Source organism: Girardinichthys multiradiatus, chromosome 18 (genome assembly GCF_021462225.1).
Source record: "Girardinichthys multiradiatus isolate DD_20200921_A chromosome 18, DD_fGirMul_XY1, whole genome shotgun sequence".
In the NCBI taxonomy this organism is placed as follows: Eukaryota; Metazoa; Chordata; class Actinopteri; order Cyprinodontiformes; family Goodeidae; genus Girardinichthys; species Girardinichthys multiradiatus.
Genome location: NC_061810.1, coordinates 3,336,306 through 3,351,790, shown reverse-complemented (window position 1 = coordinate 3,351,790; position 15,485 = coordinate 3,336,306). Strand labels below are relative to the sequence as shown.

The 15,485-nt window shown below is 39.9% G+C and overlaps 1 protein-coding gene across 2 annotated transcripts in view; it reads left to right on the top strand.

The window, feature by feature from the left end:
- Nucleotides 1–15,485, top strand: part of fat3a (FAT atypical cadherin 3a) — a 321,467-nt gene that overhangs the window by 94,206 nt on the left and 211,776 nt on the right. The window contains exons 8-15 of one of the 2 annotated variants that reach the window (XM_047390981.1): nt 2,503–2,642; nt 3,652–3,927; nt 6,382–6,592; nt 6,681–9,406; nt 9,744–11,115; nt 12,109–12,305; nt 12,455–12,608; nt 12,981–13,214. In XM_047390981.1, coding sequence (XP_047246937.1) covers nt 2,503–2,642; nt 3,652–3,927; nt 6,382–6,592; nt 6,681–9,406; nt 9,744–11,115; nt 12,109–12,305; nt 12,455–12,608; nt 12,981–13,214 — 5,310 coding nt within the window. Of the gene's footprint in view, nt 1–387; nt 476–2,502; nt 2,643–3,651; nt 3,928–6,381; nt 6,593–6,680; nt 9,407–9,743; nt 11,116–12,108; nt 12,306–12,454; nt 12,609–12,980; nt 13,215–15,485 lie in introns of those variants that run through there. The other variant, XM_047390982.1, reaches the window with a different exon arrangement.

The following is a 15,485-nucleotide window of genomic DNA, read 5'->3' as shown; positions in this document are numbered from 1 at the left end:
TTCCTAGGTTCTCCACTGAAGGGTGCATGCCTACCTGAGTGATGGAGTGCTGGAGGTCTGATTGCTGGAATACACCTGCTCTGGATTAAGCTATCTATGGGAGTATGTGAGGAGCTGGCTGCCAGTCCTTCAGCGCTTGACTGTAACCCAAGCCTCCCGAGTCACCTTGTGTTTTCTGATGCGTCTGCTTATGCTGACAATCTCCTCTTGTTTGTTCCTTGTTCAATGCTTCCTTGTGGTGACTTCAGGCATGCATTGGAGTGTTCCTGGATGTCAAGCCATCTACCTCCAAACAATAACTTCTGGTTGCCAGCCATGGAGGCTACTATTCTCCCTCCATAATATCCTGGTCATATAACCTCTGCTCATATCTCCTCTCCTCCACAGTGACGCTGGAGTCTCATATCCCAGAGAATCAAGAGGATCAAGATCTCTAACCATTCTCATCATTGTTGTCAATAAATCTTTAAATCTTTCTTGTCTCCTGAGTGTGTTCGTGCATGTGGGTCAGACAATTAAGGATAACCATGAAATCAAAGGCCTTTTCTATCCCCTATAATATTCATTTCCCTACACCCATTTCTTCACAGACTGGACATCAGGTACCTTGGCATGCAGACTGAATGAGCTGATGCAAATAAACTATATCCTATTGTTGAAATTAATAAAAGATGACCTCACAGGGTGGACAACTCCCACTCTCACTCATGGGAAGAGCATCTGCAATTAAAGTGATAGTCCTCCCTAAAATAAAACATATCTTGTCGATGAACCGAGTTAAACCACGCCAGACTTGGTTCAAAAGCGTAGATTCTATCATACTAAAAGTTTTATGTATGCCTGTTGTATGTAAACTTCCACGCATATGTTTACAAACTTTATCAAATGCTAGTAGTTAATAGTTAAATAGGAGGATTCGAACTTCCAAACTTTTATAAATATTACCTAGCACATAAAATATAGTTCTCGTCACACTGTGCAACTCCAGGTGACAAACTCTCATACATGCACCCACTCAGCACACACTCACTGACATCCTATCACAACTATCCCTTGTGGCCTGCCTACTGTAATGCAAGATCCAGTCTTGAGTTAATAAAGTTAATCATGCAATTAGGATCTCTTCTATATTTTATTATTGAATTCCTTCAACGTCTACCCTGCCTACCTACATACCTCTATGCAATACAAGAATCATGACACCCAATTGTTTTACTTGTAAATTATGCAAAATTATGTGAAATGTGAAAGTCCAACAGCTCTATTTTTTTAGTAAGTGTATGTTAACATCAGTAAAACAGGCTTACATTTCTTGCCAATGTGTGATGCAAATTTGGATGTAAAGATTATACACAAAGCCACAGGACTATGGGCACTGGAGAACCCTGCACTCATAAAAGTCTAGTTTAAGAAAAACAAAAAGAAAATAAGGTTTTTTTCAAATAAAAAAATGCAGTAATAGTTGTACTAAAGTACATCAGAATTCACTAAAGCCCATTTAAGATTAGAGATTTAATCCATGTTCTTTACTCCTTGTGATCAGCTGGGATAATGTAGTGAGCTGGAATGTGGGGGGGGGGGGGACTCTGATCCACCACAGGAGAACATTTTAGAGCAATAGAAGCAATGAGCTGTAAGTGTAACCACTTTGCTTGTATTTAAAGTACTGAATGTGTCTGAACATTTACTATGAGGATCACGACATAGATCAACCAGATTTGGGCCTGACACAGATGTGTTGAGGTGAATTTTGCTGAATAACAGGTCACGCCGCTACTGCATGTTCTGAAAACACACATAGCCATGTGATCTGTGTGGTCTGAAAGGGACTTGAGATTGTTATGTCCAGCAGAAACACATCGCAAAGACCTGCTATCTTTGACAACTAAAATCGTGATATAAATATTTAAGCAACGTTATAAAATGTTGTTTGTATTGTGTCTTACTACTTACTGACTCAGGTTGTAAAATATAGAAATAGGTCTGCTCAGATTACACATAAAAGCAGACCAGTTTACTGAAAAAGTGGCCCATGAAATTTTAAGTGTCTATAAGCAAATATCAATGTTTTTCGGTGCAAATCATTGTAATTATTTTGTTTTGCAATGACACTTTTAATTGATCTGAACTGAAAGCACAGCAATGCAGTAGTGACACAATTTGTCTTTGCAAGGAAACTTGTGATGTGTTTGTGTGTGGAACTAAACTTATTCATTCATCTTCTCTGCACCACCAAATATTCTGTGTTTCTTGAAGAGGTTGTGAGTCATGTGCTCAGCTCAGTCAAGGCATGCAGGGAAAATAGACTGTTCAGTACTAAGTGCATGGCAGACTGAAAAAGCTACAGCATATAGTTTTACTTAACATTATGTCCGTGCCAGAATAAGTATTTATTTGTTAATTTGTGCCAAACCTTCATTTATTTCTGATATCTGTTTATTTTCAGAGAAGCTTTTTATGATTCATACTGTATGCCTTCTTCCGTTTCTTCTTTTGGAACAGGCGGAAACAGTGACAGTGTGTTTGAAGTAGAGAGGACTGCGGCTACCATCATCATTGCCAAACATTTGGATGCTGAGCAATGCTCCTTCTACAACTTGACAGTGCTGGCCACAGATGGCACCAACACTGCATATGTACAGGTGACCTCTTACTTTGACCTTTTGTTTTTACTGTTTTGACATGTTATTCCATTACCGACTATTTCCCAGGTTCTTCAGGAAACATCTCTGATGTGCTTTAGAAAGATGCTAAATTTAACATTCCCTGTCTTTCAAGAATTCGCAGGCAGATTTTGCACTCATTAAGCTTTGAAGCACATTGACACCACAAGTGGACCTGTAATAGCTCGTTCATGTTAGTTCAATACATAGCATTATGCAAACCAAGCGCTGGTTGTCATTCAGGAAACAGGGAGGGAAATACTTGGTTGAATATTTTTATTAAAAAATGTTTACTTTTCTCACATAAACAAATCTACCATTTTCCTAGCCTGTCTGTCTGGTCTAGTGTCATCTGAAGTGACCCAGGTTAAGATGTTTAAATTGAATGCAGTAAGGTAAACAGGAGTTGTCTTTGTAGAAGCTGTTTTTTTTTCCTAAAACCACTGTTTTGGTTCTTATGCTTTCTTTTACTGCTCTTCTTGGAGAAGGATGTCTCTTCCTTAGTTTCCATCCAAGCCTTATCTCTCTGCTACCCACCAAGAGGTCTGTTAAAGTCCAGCTCAGTCTGCAAGTGGCTACAGCTTTTTCCTGTCGCTCTTTTGATTTTCTCTGGACTACAGCATCTATGTGGATAGAGCCATAGCCATACGTTATTTATCATGCAGACTACAGTTTTGGCTTCTTGTGGTCCAATACTGTGTTCTGGTAACATCATTTTACTTGATCCACCTTACAGAATTCAATTGCTGTCCTTGTCATCTTTTTTAAATATATGCATAGTTTTTATAAAATGTTTTACTATGACACTGTATATGAAGTGAGTAGGAAAGTGCTTGAAAAAATGCTTAGAATTTATTAGCAAAATGTGGACTACTGTTTGTCAAACTGAGCTAATGAAAAACTAAAACAGCACACCTTGGTTGATACTGCCTGTTTTTTCTTCTTTTTTCTCTCTCCTTTTCCTCTTGCCAATGTTGTCATGTTCCAGGTTTACATTACTGTTTTGGATAGCAATGACAACGATCCCATCTTCTCACAGCAAGTCTATGAGGTCATTATTTCAGAGGATACACCACCCAATACTGAAGTGGCCCAGATACTGGCATCCGACCGTGACGAGCATCACCAGCTCACCTATTCTCTCCACAGCTCCATAGACTCTAGAAGCATGAGTCTGTTCCACATCCATCCCACACTGGGCACAATCTACACTGCTCAGAGGCTAGACCATGAGGCATGTGTCCAACACATTTTGACCATCATTGTAAGTCATGCTTTGTTTAATAATAAGCCAATTCTTTGTATGAAGTAATTGATCAGAAAGCCTAGCTCCTCTAATTAGGGTCTTGCCATTTAAGGACTCTATTTAGGGCTGGAATAATTCATTGATTGACTAGATTGCAAAAAACCTTGAAGCAACATCTTTATAAGGGATGCTTCATTGAAATATTTTTATTAGTTTCGTATTGTTATTTAGACCAGTAAATCACCTGAATATATAATAATGAAGCTTATATACTGAATCACAAAAAACAAAATAAAAAATAAAACAAACAAAATCTGCTGGTGGGATAAAAACACCAATGGATTCTGAATAGTTCTAACCATAGCTAGGAGTAAATTATACAGTTATGTAGTTATGTATAGAGATGTGTGTAAACTTAGTATAATGGAAGAGGACATAAGTTATAAAATGAAAAGGCTATATGTTTAACAATTTAATAAACACAAACAAGAAGAAAACCAAACATGCCCTTCAGTGAGCTAAATTAGCTTTGCACAGTAGCATAACTTTAACAACACCTTTGTGCATGGAGGCTGATTGTTGAAGCAATATTACCCATGGACACAATCAGCTTTGATTATAGGAGCAACAAGGAGCTGCTGAACCAGTCAGTCATTTTCTACCACTTATTCCATAGTGGGTCATGGGGGAGCTGGTGCCTATCTCCAGCAGTCTATGGGCGAGAGGAAGGGTACACCCTGGACAGGTCGCCAGTCCATCACAGGGCAACACACAAACAACCATGCACACACTCATTCATACACCTAAGGGCAATTTATAGTGACCAATTAACCTAACAGGCATGTCTTTGGACTGTGGGAGGAAGCCGGAGTACCCGGTGAGAACCCACGCATGCACGGGGAGAACATGCAAACTCCATGCAGAAAGACCCCTGGCTGGGAAACGAACCTAGGACCTTCTTGCTGCAAGGCAACAGTGCTACCAACTGCGCCACCGTGCAGCCCAACAAGGAGCTGCTGAACCATAAGGCACTTTATAAACTCAATTCAATCTAATCATTCACATTCCAAGTCAAGTACATAATTCCAACTGATCCTAGTTATTAAATAATGCAGTCTAGTTCAGTTTGTTATTCAAATTGGTTAAACATTTTCTATCAAAGGCAACCCAGCAGATTGCATCAAGTCAATGACTTGCAACATTCACTCCTCCTGCATGAGCATGTAGCGACAGTGGACAGTTGATTGCATTGTGTCACTGACTTTGCAGCAATTGCTCATACTGAGCATGCATGTAGAGACAGGGAAAGAAAATCTTCCCTTTAACAGGAAGAAACCTCCAGTGTGAGCGGATATCTGCCATAACCAACTAGGTTTTTGAGAGAACAGAGCATGCAGACAAACAAACACAGAAGCACTGATCCAGGAGTACTTTCTATGTGCAAGAAAAGTAAAACATTAACGGCAGTAATAGCTTTTTCAGCGGCTTCATCTCAAGAAAAACAGCAAAGCAGATAAACTCTGAGCCAGTTTTCATGTCTAGAGTATGAAAGAGAGCACACTCTTCTACTTCCGCCTCTCTGCCTGCTCAGACGCTTTTCTCCTAAGCTCCCTGCTTGCCTGCATTCTTTTACTCCTAACTTTTTATCTCTTAGCCAAAATTACGGAAATATTGGTCTAAAACTACTTCTTACCAGCGACTCCCAAAGATTATTATTATTTAAAATTTGTTTTCCTAAAGGATTTTGATGTTTTTATAATCGAACTCGAAAGCAGGACAAGTTGACACCAGCTAATCAGCACAAAATGCCTCCCTTCACCACTTTGACAAACGTTTACAGAAATTGGCTGTTTTGGAGATGAAAATCCATGGACTAGAAGTGAATGTGGAGTGAATATGGGGTACAACGATGATTCAACTCTGCCTGTGATCCCAAACAGTGACAGCCAGCTCAACGACTCAGCCGGCAATCAGAACACTGAGAATAAACCTACCGGCAGACCCCCCTGGCATGTTTTAGGCGCGTACCCAAAAAAATCAAGGTGGACGACTCACTGGAAGATCTCAGCAATTAAATAAATTAGAATGGCCAGAATTACAGAGAAATGCTCCCGTTTCCCCTGGGAAAAGGAGACTTCAACAGCGAGCTGCTGTCACAACTGATAGGAGTGAGACAGCTGGAAATAACCCAGATGGTCAATTTGTCCATTTCAAAATGATATACTACTTTGTGTTGGTCTATCACATAGAGCTACAGTAAAACACATTGAAGTTTCTGGTTGTAATGTGACAAAAGGATTTAATTATTTTGTAAGCCACTGTGTATATGTGAGGACACATGCATCAAAGCAAATTTAATTCATTTAAGTTGAGATTGTGTTATTGTGGTAGCTATAATGTACAGTTCACTGACAATGGCCATACTTTTTCTTCTAGCTATCTATGAAGTCTTTTACTTTTTTCCCTCTCCAGGTCAGGGACCAAGAGTACCCATACCGAATAAATCTTGCTCGTGTACTGATAGAGGTGGAAGATGTAAATGATCACGCACCCTTTTTTACCAGTGCACTCTATGAATCCTTAGTTTATGAATCCGCTGCAGTAGGATCAGCTGTAGTTCAGGTTACCGCTCTGGACAAAGACAAAGGCAAGAATGCCGAACTGCACTACTCTATTGAAGCAGGTAAGTAACTGTAACATCTGAAAATTCACAACTATAAATGCACATTTTCAACAAATTGTAATTCTAATCTTTTTTTTTTTTTTTTCAGGGAACACTGAAAATGCATTTAATATTGAGCCGGTTCTTGGTATACTTCGTGTTGCCCGTCAGTTGGAGTTATCAAGCATAGGACACTATGTTATTAGTGTCAGTGTCACTGACAGTGGCACCCCTGCTCTATCTGCTACCACAATAGTGCGCATTGCCATCACTGTCTCTGACAATTCGGGTCCAAGGTTTCCTCAACCTGAATATCAGACTGATATCAGAGAGAATGCGATTATCGGGACGTCTGTCACCACAATCAGTGCTGTGAGCCAGTCTACCCTAACCTTTGACATCAAGCAAGGGAATATAGATCAAGTTTTTCAGATTAATCAATATAGTGGAGTCATTACAACTCAAAAGCACCTTGACTTTGAGAATATAGCTTCTTATACCCTAATAGTGCAAGCTTCCAACATGGCTGGCATGGCCTCCAATGCTAGCCTGTTAATTCAGATAGTGGATGAGAATGACAATCCACCGGTGTTCCAACAGCATCACTATCATGGTAGCATTTGTGAGTTAGCACCAGTCAACAGTGTGGTCTTGAATTCAGAAGACCTCCCTCTAGTAATCAAAGCCACAGATGCTGACTCCAACCAAAATGCTCTGCTGGTCTACCAGATTGTTGAGGAGACTGCAAAGATGTTCTTCACTGTGGACTCAGTAACTGGTTCCATTAGAACCATTGCTAGTCTTGACCATGAGATATTTTCAGCCTTCAATTTCCAGGTTCAAGTGAGGGACAATGGTAGGCCACAACTAACAGCAGACAGTCCAACTGAGGTGACTATACAAGTGATCGACTCAAATGATTCACCTCCTCTTTTCAAACAAAATATTTATGAAACTGTTCTGCTACTCCCTACCTATGTTGGAGTAGAGGTTGCGCAGGTATCAGCTACAGACCCTGATACAGATGTTCCTACAGATCTTAGATATTCTTTGGCTGATGGAGTGTTGGAAAATTTTTCCATCAAATCCTCCAGTGGGATTATTGTAGTCAAAAACAACAACTTCTCCAAAGAACTTTTTCACCTCAATGTCAAAGTTTCGGATGGCAAATTCTCCAGCACTGCTTTGGTGACTATAATTGTCAAAGAGGCTCTGGACTCAGGTCTAAGCTTCTCCCAGGGGATTTACGTCTCAACTATTAAAGAGAATCTGTCAAACATCACCATGGTGGCTGTGGTCAGTGCTGTAGGAAATCGGCTCAACGAGCCATTGATGCACACTCTTCTGAATGCTGGTACAAAGTTTGAAATTCGTCCGACATCTGGAGTTATCCAAACCACAGGAATACCGTTTGATCGAGAAGAACAGGACTACTATGAACTGATTGTAGAGGCAAAACGGGAACATGATCATCATGTGGCCAGAGTTCTGGTTAAAGTTCAAGTTGAAGACATAAATGATAATGCCCCTGTGTTTGTTGGACTTCCATATTATGCAGCTGTTCAAGTAGAAGCTGAGTTAGGATTACCAATTTTCAAAGTTTCTGCAGTGGATAGTGACAAAGGTATTAATGGAGAGGTGTCATACTTTCTGAAGGATGAAAATGACCACTTTAAGATTGACCAAGAGACAGGCACCATTAGCCTCAAGAGGACTTTTGAGTCAGATTTGTCCAATTTGGAGTACCAAATAGTGATACATGCCAAAGATGGTGGTGATCCTCCATTGTCATCAACCATTAATTTTCCAGTAACTGTTGTAAACAAAGCCATGCCTCTCTTTGACAAATCATTTTACACTGTTTCTGTGAATGAGGATGTGGCTATACACACTCCAATCCTCGGCATCAATGCAACCAGTCCTGATGGACAAAACATAATCTACACTATTGTTGATGGAGATGCGTCTCTTCAGTTTGGTATTGGGTTTGATACCGGAGTTATAAGTGTAATTAATTATTTGGACTATGAAGAAACATCATATTATCGCCTGACCATCAGGGCCACAAACTACCTCACTGTCTCCCATGCAGAAGTTCATGTAGATGTTTTGGTCCAAGATATAAATGATAACCCACCTGTCTTTAAGGAAATGTCCTACAGGATAGTTTTGTCTGAAAGTGTTATGATTGGGACTCCAGCCCTTCAAGTTATTGCCACAGACAAGGACTCAGAGAAGAACAATGCTGTTGGCTATCAGATATTTTCCAAAGAACATAACAGCACAGATTATTTTCACATTGATAGTAGCAGTGGAATAATCCTTACAGCACGGAATCTAGATCATGAACTAGCCCCAGAGTATGAGTTTATTGTCCGGGCCACTGATAATGGTTTTCCGTCATTATGCACTGAAGTATTAGTGACTGTTCTGCTAAAAGACATGAATGACAATCCTCCAGTTTTCAGCCAGCTTCTCTACGAGGCATATGTGAGTGAGTTAGCACCAAAAGGACACTTTATAACCTGTGTTCAGGCCGTTGATGCTGATACTTCTGATCTTGACAAGTTAGTGTACAGTATTTTGTCAGGAAATGAAAGAATAGATTTTGTGATGGAACAAAAAACAGGAATCATCATGTTGTCCCACCTTCGTAAGCAAAGAATGGAGCCTACTTACAACCTCAATGTTTCAGTGTCTGATGGCGTTTTTACCAGCACAGCTCAGGTTCATGTTACAGTGTTTGAGGCCAACCTGCACAATCCAGTGTTTGAACAGAATATCTTTGAGGCAGAGTTAAGAGAGAATGCTCCTGTGGGAACCAGTGTAATTCAGGTAGGTGCTTTTGAGATTCACTAAACTTCAAATGAATATGTATGTATGACTGTCTGTGCATATATATACAGATAAATAGATAGATAGATAGATAGATAGATAGATAGATAGATAGATAGATAGATAGATAGATAGATAGATAGATAGATAGATAGATAGATAGATAGATAGATAGATAGATAGATAGATAGATAGATAGATAGATAGATAGATAGATAGATAGATAGATAGATAGATAGATAGATAGATAGATAGATAGATAGATAGATAGATAGATAGATAGATCATTTTGTTGTAAAATATCCAGCTTTTACAAAAAACATTCTTTTAATTTCAGGTGAGGGCAATGGATGCAGACCCTGGAGTATATGGCCACATAACCTATTCATTTGTTAGTGATGTGGGTAATGACCTGTTTAGCATTGATGCTAATGGTTGGATAAGCACAATTGAAAAACTTGACCGTGAGGACCCTTCCAACATGGACCTTGTTCTAACAGTGGTTGCTCAGGATTCGGGGGGGCGTGTTTCTTATTGCACAGTACAACTTATCCTCTTAGATGAAAATGATAATGCACCCCGCTTTATTGCTACAGAGTACCGAACTACACTTAAATTTGATGTGCCCAAAGGGTTCTTAATAACACAGATTCAGGCTCTTGATCCTGATTATGGCACTAATGCCAAAGTAACATTTTCACTTTACAGTGAGGCACGGGTCCCTGTAGCAGACATTTTGGACATAGACCCAGACAGTGGTTGGATGGTAACCAAAGGCAGTTTCAGCCACTTAAGAAATTCAGTATTATCGTTTTTTGTGAAGGCTGTAGATGGAGGAAAGCCAGTTCGACACTCTTTAGTCCCTGTCTACCTTCATGTTCTGTCTCCTGAGGCTTTCTTTCCTGAATTCAGTCAGCACCATTACTCATTTAGCATGCCAGAGAACACACCCATAGGTTCAGTCATTGGCAGAGTTCATCTCAAGATTCCTCCTGGATATAACCCATTTTTGGTTACCTTTGCCATCATTAATGGAGAAAATGGTGAAAAAAACCTAGATGGGGTATTTTTAGTAGAGAAAAATACAGGGGTCATTAAACTTGATAAGCCCTTGGATCATGAGGTAATAAAAGGATTTAACTTCAAAGTCACAGCCACTGTGCACCAGAGTAAGTTGGATGCTGTGACTTGTGTTGAAGTTGAGGTCAAGGTTTTAGATGTAAATGACAATAAACCATCCTTTGAGACCAACTCTTATGTGACGACTCTTATGGAGGGAATGACAAGTGGAACCAGAATCATTCAGGTCAAAGCTAGAGACCCAGACTCAGGAGCCAATGGCCAAGTAACATACAGGTTTGGGACATTAAACCGAGCAGAGGAAGATTTCGACGCATTGGTGCAGACTTTTAGCATCGACACTAATACTGGCTGGATTGTCTTATGCAAAGAACTCGACCATGAGTCCAATCCCTCCTATATATTCACAGTGGTAGCATCAGACCTTGGAGAGACCTTGTCTTTTTCCAGTACCAGCACTGTAACAGTGGCAGTGACAGACATCAACGACAATCCCCCCATATTCATGGAAAACCATTACTTCAATTCAATTCAGGAGGGTGCCCCCCCAGGTGAGGTGGTGGCTGTGCTGAACACAAAGGATAATGACAGCTCTGCTGTTAACCGTCATGTCAGCTACGTCATAACTGGTGAGTAGTTGAGCAAACGAACAAAAGTACACATCACGAGTGTACACCCCTTACATTCTAAAGTTTTATGTATATTGTTTTTAGGCCTTTTGGGCTATACCTGTTTTTTGGCAGACTATGATTTTAGCTTTTGTCTTGTGCGGTACAAAATTATGTATTGGTGTGTGATTTTGTTTCAATCACTCATCAGTGATCAGACAAATATTTAATTAGTGAGATTATTTGATTGAAAGGAAATTGTCCTGTCGATACTTTTTTTCTGCACATTTTGAGAATTGTGGCATAAGGGATGCCTGTAATTTCTGATACTGTTTATTTAACCACTTTTTAAATAAAGGAATTACATCAGACATTTTTATATTTCAGAAAATGTACTAGTTTCAAATTATTATGATTATAAATACATTTTCAATAGTTAAAGTCAAATAAATATCTTTGTTTTGCGATTTCCATGTCTAGGTTCTCACACAATAGCTTTTATTTTTACATTAATTAACAATATGCATGATTTATTTCCATAACGTTTGGTAGAAAAAGGAGCTTTTCAATTAAATCAATGACATTATCTATGGACATCACATTATCATGAATTTTCTTTGCTGCCAGTCACAAGCATGATATAGGTGCATGTGTTCACACATGCTGCTGAAGGTTACTGCCCTTTTCTTCCATACTCTTGATTAAAATGAGATACAGAACAAAATTGAGAATTATTCATTTGGATCCAAACATTCACTGCAAAGACTTTGAATGGTTTTCGATAAAGCAGATGTCCTTTAAAATCAAAATATACATTTAGAATATTAAACAGCAAATTTAAAGATACAGAAAAAGAAACAAATAATATTTTCTACACTGTTAGAGGTTTCCTAAACTGTTCTAGTCGTTTTGGAGGAAACTGGCAATGGATTGGACATCGGCTGCTCTTAAATTTGAAAAAACCTTTTTTACCATTGATTGGGGTGATTAATACTTTGAGGCCTTTTTTTCCAGGTGGGAATTATAGAGGTGTGTTTGCACTTGGCCTGGTTCAGGGTGAATGGAAGATGTATGTAAAAGGGCTACTGGACAGAGAAGAATGTAACCTCTACATCATCAATGTCACTGCAAGTGATGGACTCTTTGTTTCCCATACAACTGTGGAGGTGACAGTGATAGACACCAATGACAACAACCCCATTTGTGACCAGGTAAATGTTGAAATTGTGTTTTGCTTTTTTATTTTCTGCCACAGAAAAGACATTCACAAATGTTGATCCAATTCAGAAAAAAATGCTGATACTTAAAAAGTTGTTAAGGCATTCAATTATTTTATTTGTGTGTGCCGTTTTTTTTGCAGGTGGCATACACAGCCATTGTTCCAGAGGACCTCCCAACAAACAGTGTGTTGCTGAGGGTTGGAGCTACAGATGCAGATGCAGGCAGCAACGCTCTGCTCAAGTACTCCCTACATGGTACTGGGTCCCAGGACTTCAGCATGGATCCAGACACTGGTATATATACTGGGTCACTTTGGAAACTTAGTTGTAAGGCAAGGCAAGACAAGTTTATTTATATAGCACCATCCATACACAGGGCAATCCAAAGTGCTTTACAGGAAGTCAAAGGAAAGTGTTAGAGTTAAAAAGCTGATAATTACAGACAAGTGTATGAATAAGACACAAGGTGAACCAAGTAAGTTTGACTTGCAAGGGTGAGCCAGTCCTCTGACAAACAGCGACTTCCTTCTCACAAAGGGAAACCCTTTTTTCTGGTAATGGTACATGGATGTTGAAATTTTTAATAGCTGGTGTTTTCACAGGAAATTCGTGTTTGTTTGAGCCCTGGTCTCCAAATGTACCTTTTTTTGCTTCTTACCTGTCCAGGTGAAATCAAGTCATCAGTGATTCTTGACCGTGAGATGAATCCTAACTACAGATTAATTGCTAAGGCAACTGATGGTGGCGGAAGGTGGTGCCGTGCTGAAGTGCAGCTGGTGGTGACAGACGTCAATGACAACCCGCCACTTTTTCCATTGTCACAGTACTATGCCAGTGTGTATGAAGATACTCCAGCAAAGGCTCTGCTCACTCGTATCCATGCCATAGATCCAGATGAAGGTGATGACAGACCTATGCTTGATTAACTGTAATTACTGAAAAAGTTGTTATTATTAATCTGAAGGCATGACCAAATGTCAAACGAGTGACACAAGTACTGTGTTTTGCTAATTGTACAGTTTAAATTTTTGTTGTGATGATTCCTATGGGTTTTACATTATTGTTCAGTGATCAGATGCATTATTATTAATTGCAAACAGTTTTTTTTGGCCTGTAAGGTTTCTTTATAACAAATAGCTTTTCAGCCAGAGCTACATGAAATTGTCTAGATCAAAGCATATTCTATTCAATTCAATTCAGTTTATTTATATAGCGCCAATTCACAACAAATGTTGTCTCAATGTACTTTAAAAAAAAAGTTAATTATATACATTCCAAATTGATCATAGATATAAAACAATGCAGTAAAAGTTCATTTCATTATTTAAATTAAGAGGTTTTTATCTAAGGAAATTCACCAGATTGCACTGAGTCAATGACTTGCAGCATTTAAGCTTCCTGGATGAGTATGTAGCAACAATGAAGAGTCACTTACATTCTGTTGTCGACTTTGCATAAATCTCTCATACTGAGCATGCATTTAGCAATAGTGGATGGTAAAACTCCCTTTTAACAGGAAGAAACTTCCAGCAGAACCAAAACCTGGCTCACTGTGAGTGGCCATCTGCCATGACCGACTGGGGGCTTGAAAAGACAGAGCACACACACAAAAACACAGAAGCACTAACCCAGGAGTACTTTCTATGCTAATGAAAACCTAAAAAGTTAATGTACACAGTAGCACCTTTAGGTGAGAAACACAGCTAAAGAGCCAGTTGTCAAGTCTAGAGTTTGAAAGAGAGCACACACAGTCAGTCGTAGCAACAACTCAGCCAGTAGCTACAGGGGTTGGACAATGAAACTGAAACACCTGTCATTTTAGTGTGGGAGGTTTCATGGCTAAATTGGACCAGCCTGGTAGCCAGTCTTCATTGATTGCACATTGCACCAGTAAGAGCAGTGTGAAGGTTCAATTAGCAGGGTAAGAGCACAGTTTTGCTCAAAATACTGAAATGCACACAACATTATGGGTGGCATACCAGAGTTCAAAAGAGGACAAATTGTTGGTGCACGTCTTGCTGGCGCATCTGTGACCAAGACAGCAAGTCTTTGTGATGTATCAAGAGCCGCGGTATCCAGGGTAATGTCAGCATACCACCAAGAAGGACGAAGCACATCCAACAGGATTAACTGTGGATGCAAGAGGAAGCTGTCTGAAAGGGATGTTCGGGTGCTAACCCGGATTGTATCCAAAAATCATAAAACCACGGCTGCCCAAATCATGGCAGAATTAAATGTGCACCTCAACTCTCCTGTTTCCACCAGAACTGTCCGTCGGGACCTCCACAGGGTCAATATACAGGTCCTTCTCAAAATATTAGCATATTGTGATAAAGTTCATTATTTTCCATAATGTAATGATGAAAATTTAACATTCATATATTTTAGATTCATTGCACACTAACTGAAATATTTCAGGTCTTTTATTGTCTTAATACGGATGATTTTGGCATGCAGCTCATGAAAACCCAAAATTCCTATCTCACAAAATTAGCATATCATTAAAAGGGTCTCTAAACGAGCTATGAACCTAATCATCTGAATCAACGAGTTAACTCTAAACACCTGCAAAAGATTCCTGAGGCCTTTAAAACTCCCAGCCTGGTTCATCACTCAAAACCCCAATCATGGGTAAGACTGCCGACCTGACTGCTGTCCAGAAGGCCACTATTGACACCCTCAAGCAAGAGGGTAAGACACAGAAAGAAATTTCTGAACAAATAGGTTGTTCCCAGAGTGCTGTATCTTGATACAGCACTCTGGGAACAACCTATTTGCACCTCAGTGGGAAGTCTGTGGGAAGGAAAAAGTGTGGCAGAAAATGCTGCACAACGAGAAGAGGTGACCGGACCCTGAGGAAGATTGTGGACAAGGGCCGATTCCAGACCTTGGGGGACCTGCGGAAGCAGTGGACTGAGTCTGGAGTAGAAACATCCAGAGCCACCGTGCACAGGCGTGTGCAGGAAATGGGCTACAGGTGCCGCATTCCCCAGGTCATGCCACTTTTGAACCAGAAACAGTGGCAGAAGCGCCTGACCTGGGCTACAGAGAAGCAGCACTGGACTGTTGCTCAGTGGTCCAAAGTACTTTTTTCGGATGAAAGCAAATTCTGCATGTCATTCGGAAATCAAGGTGCCAGAGTCTGGAGGAAGACTGGGGAGAAGGAAATGC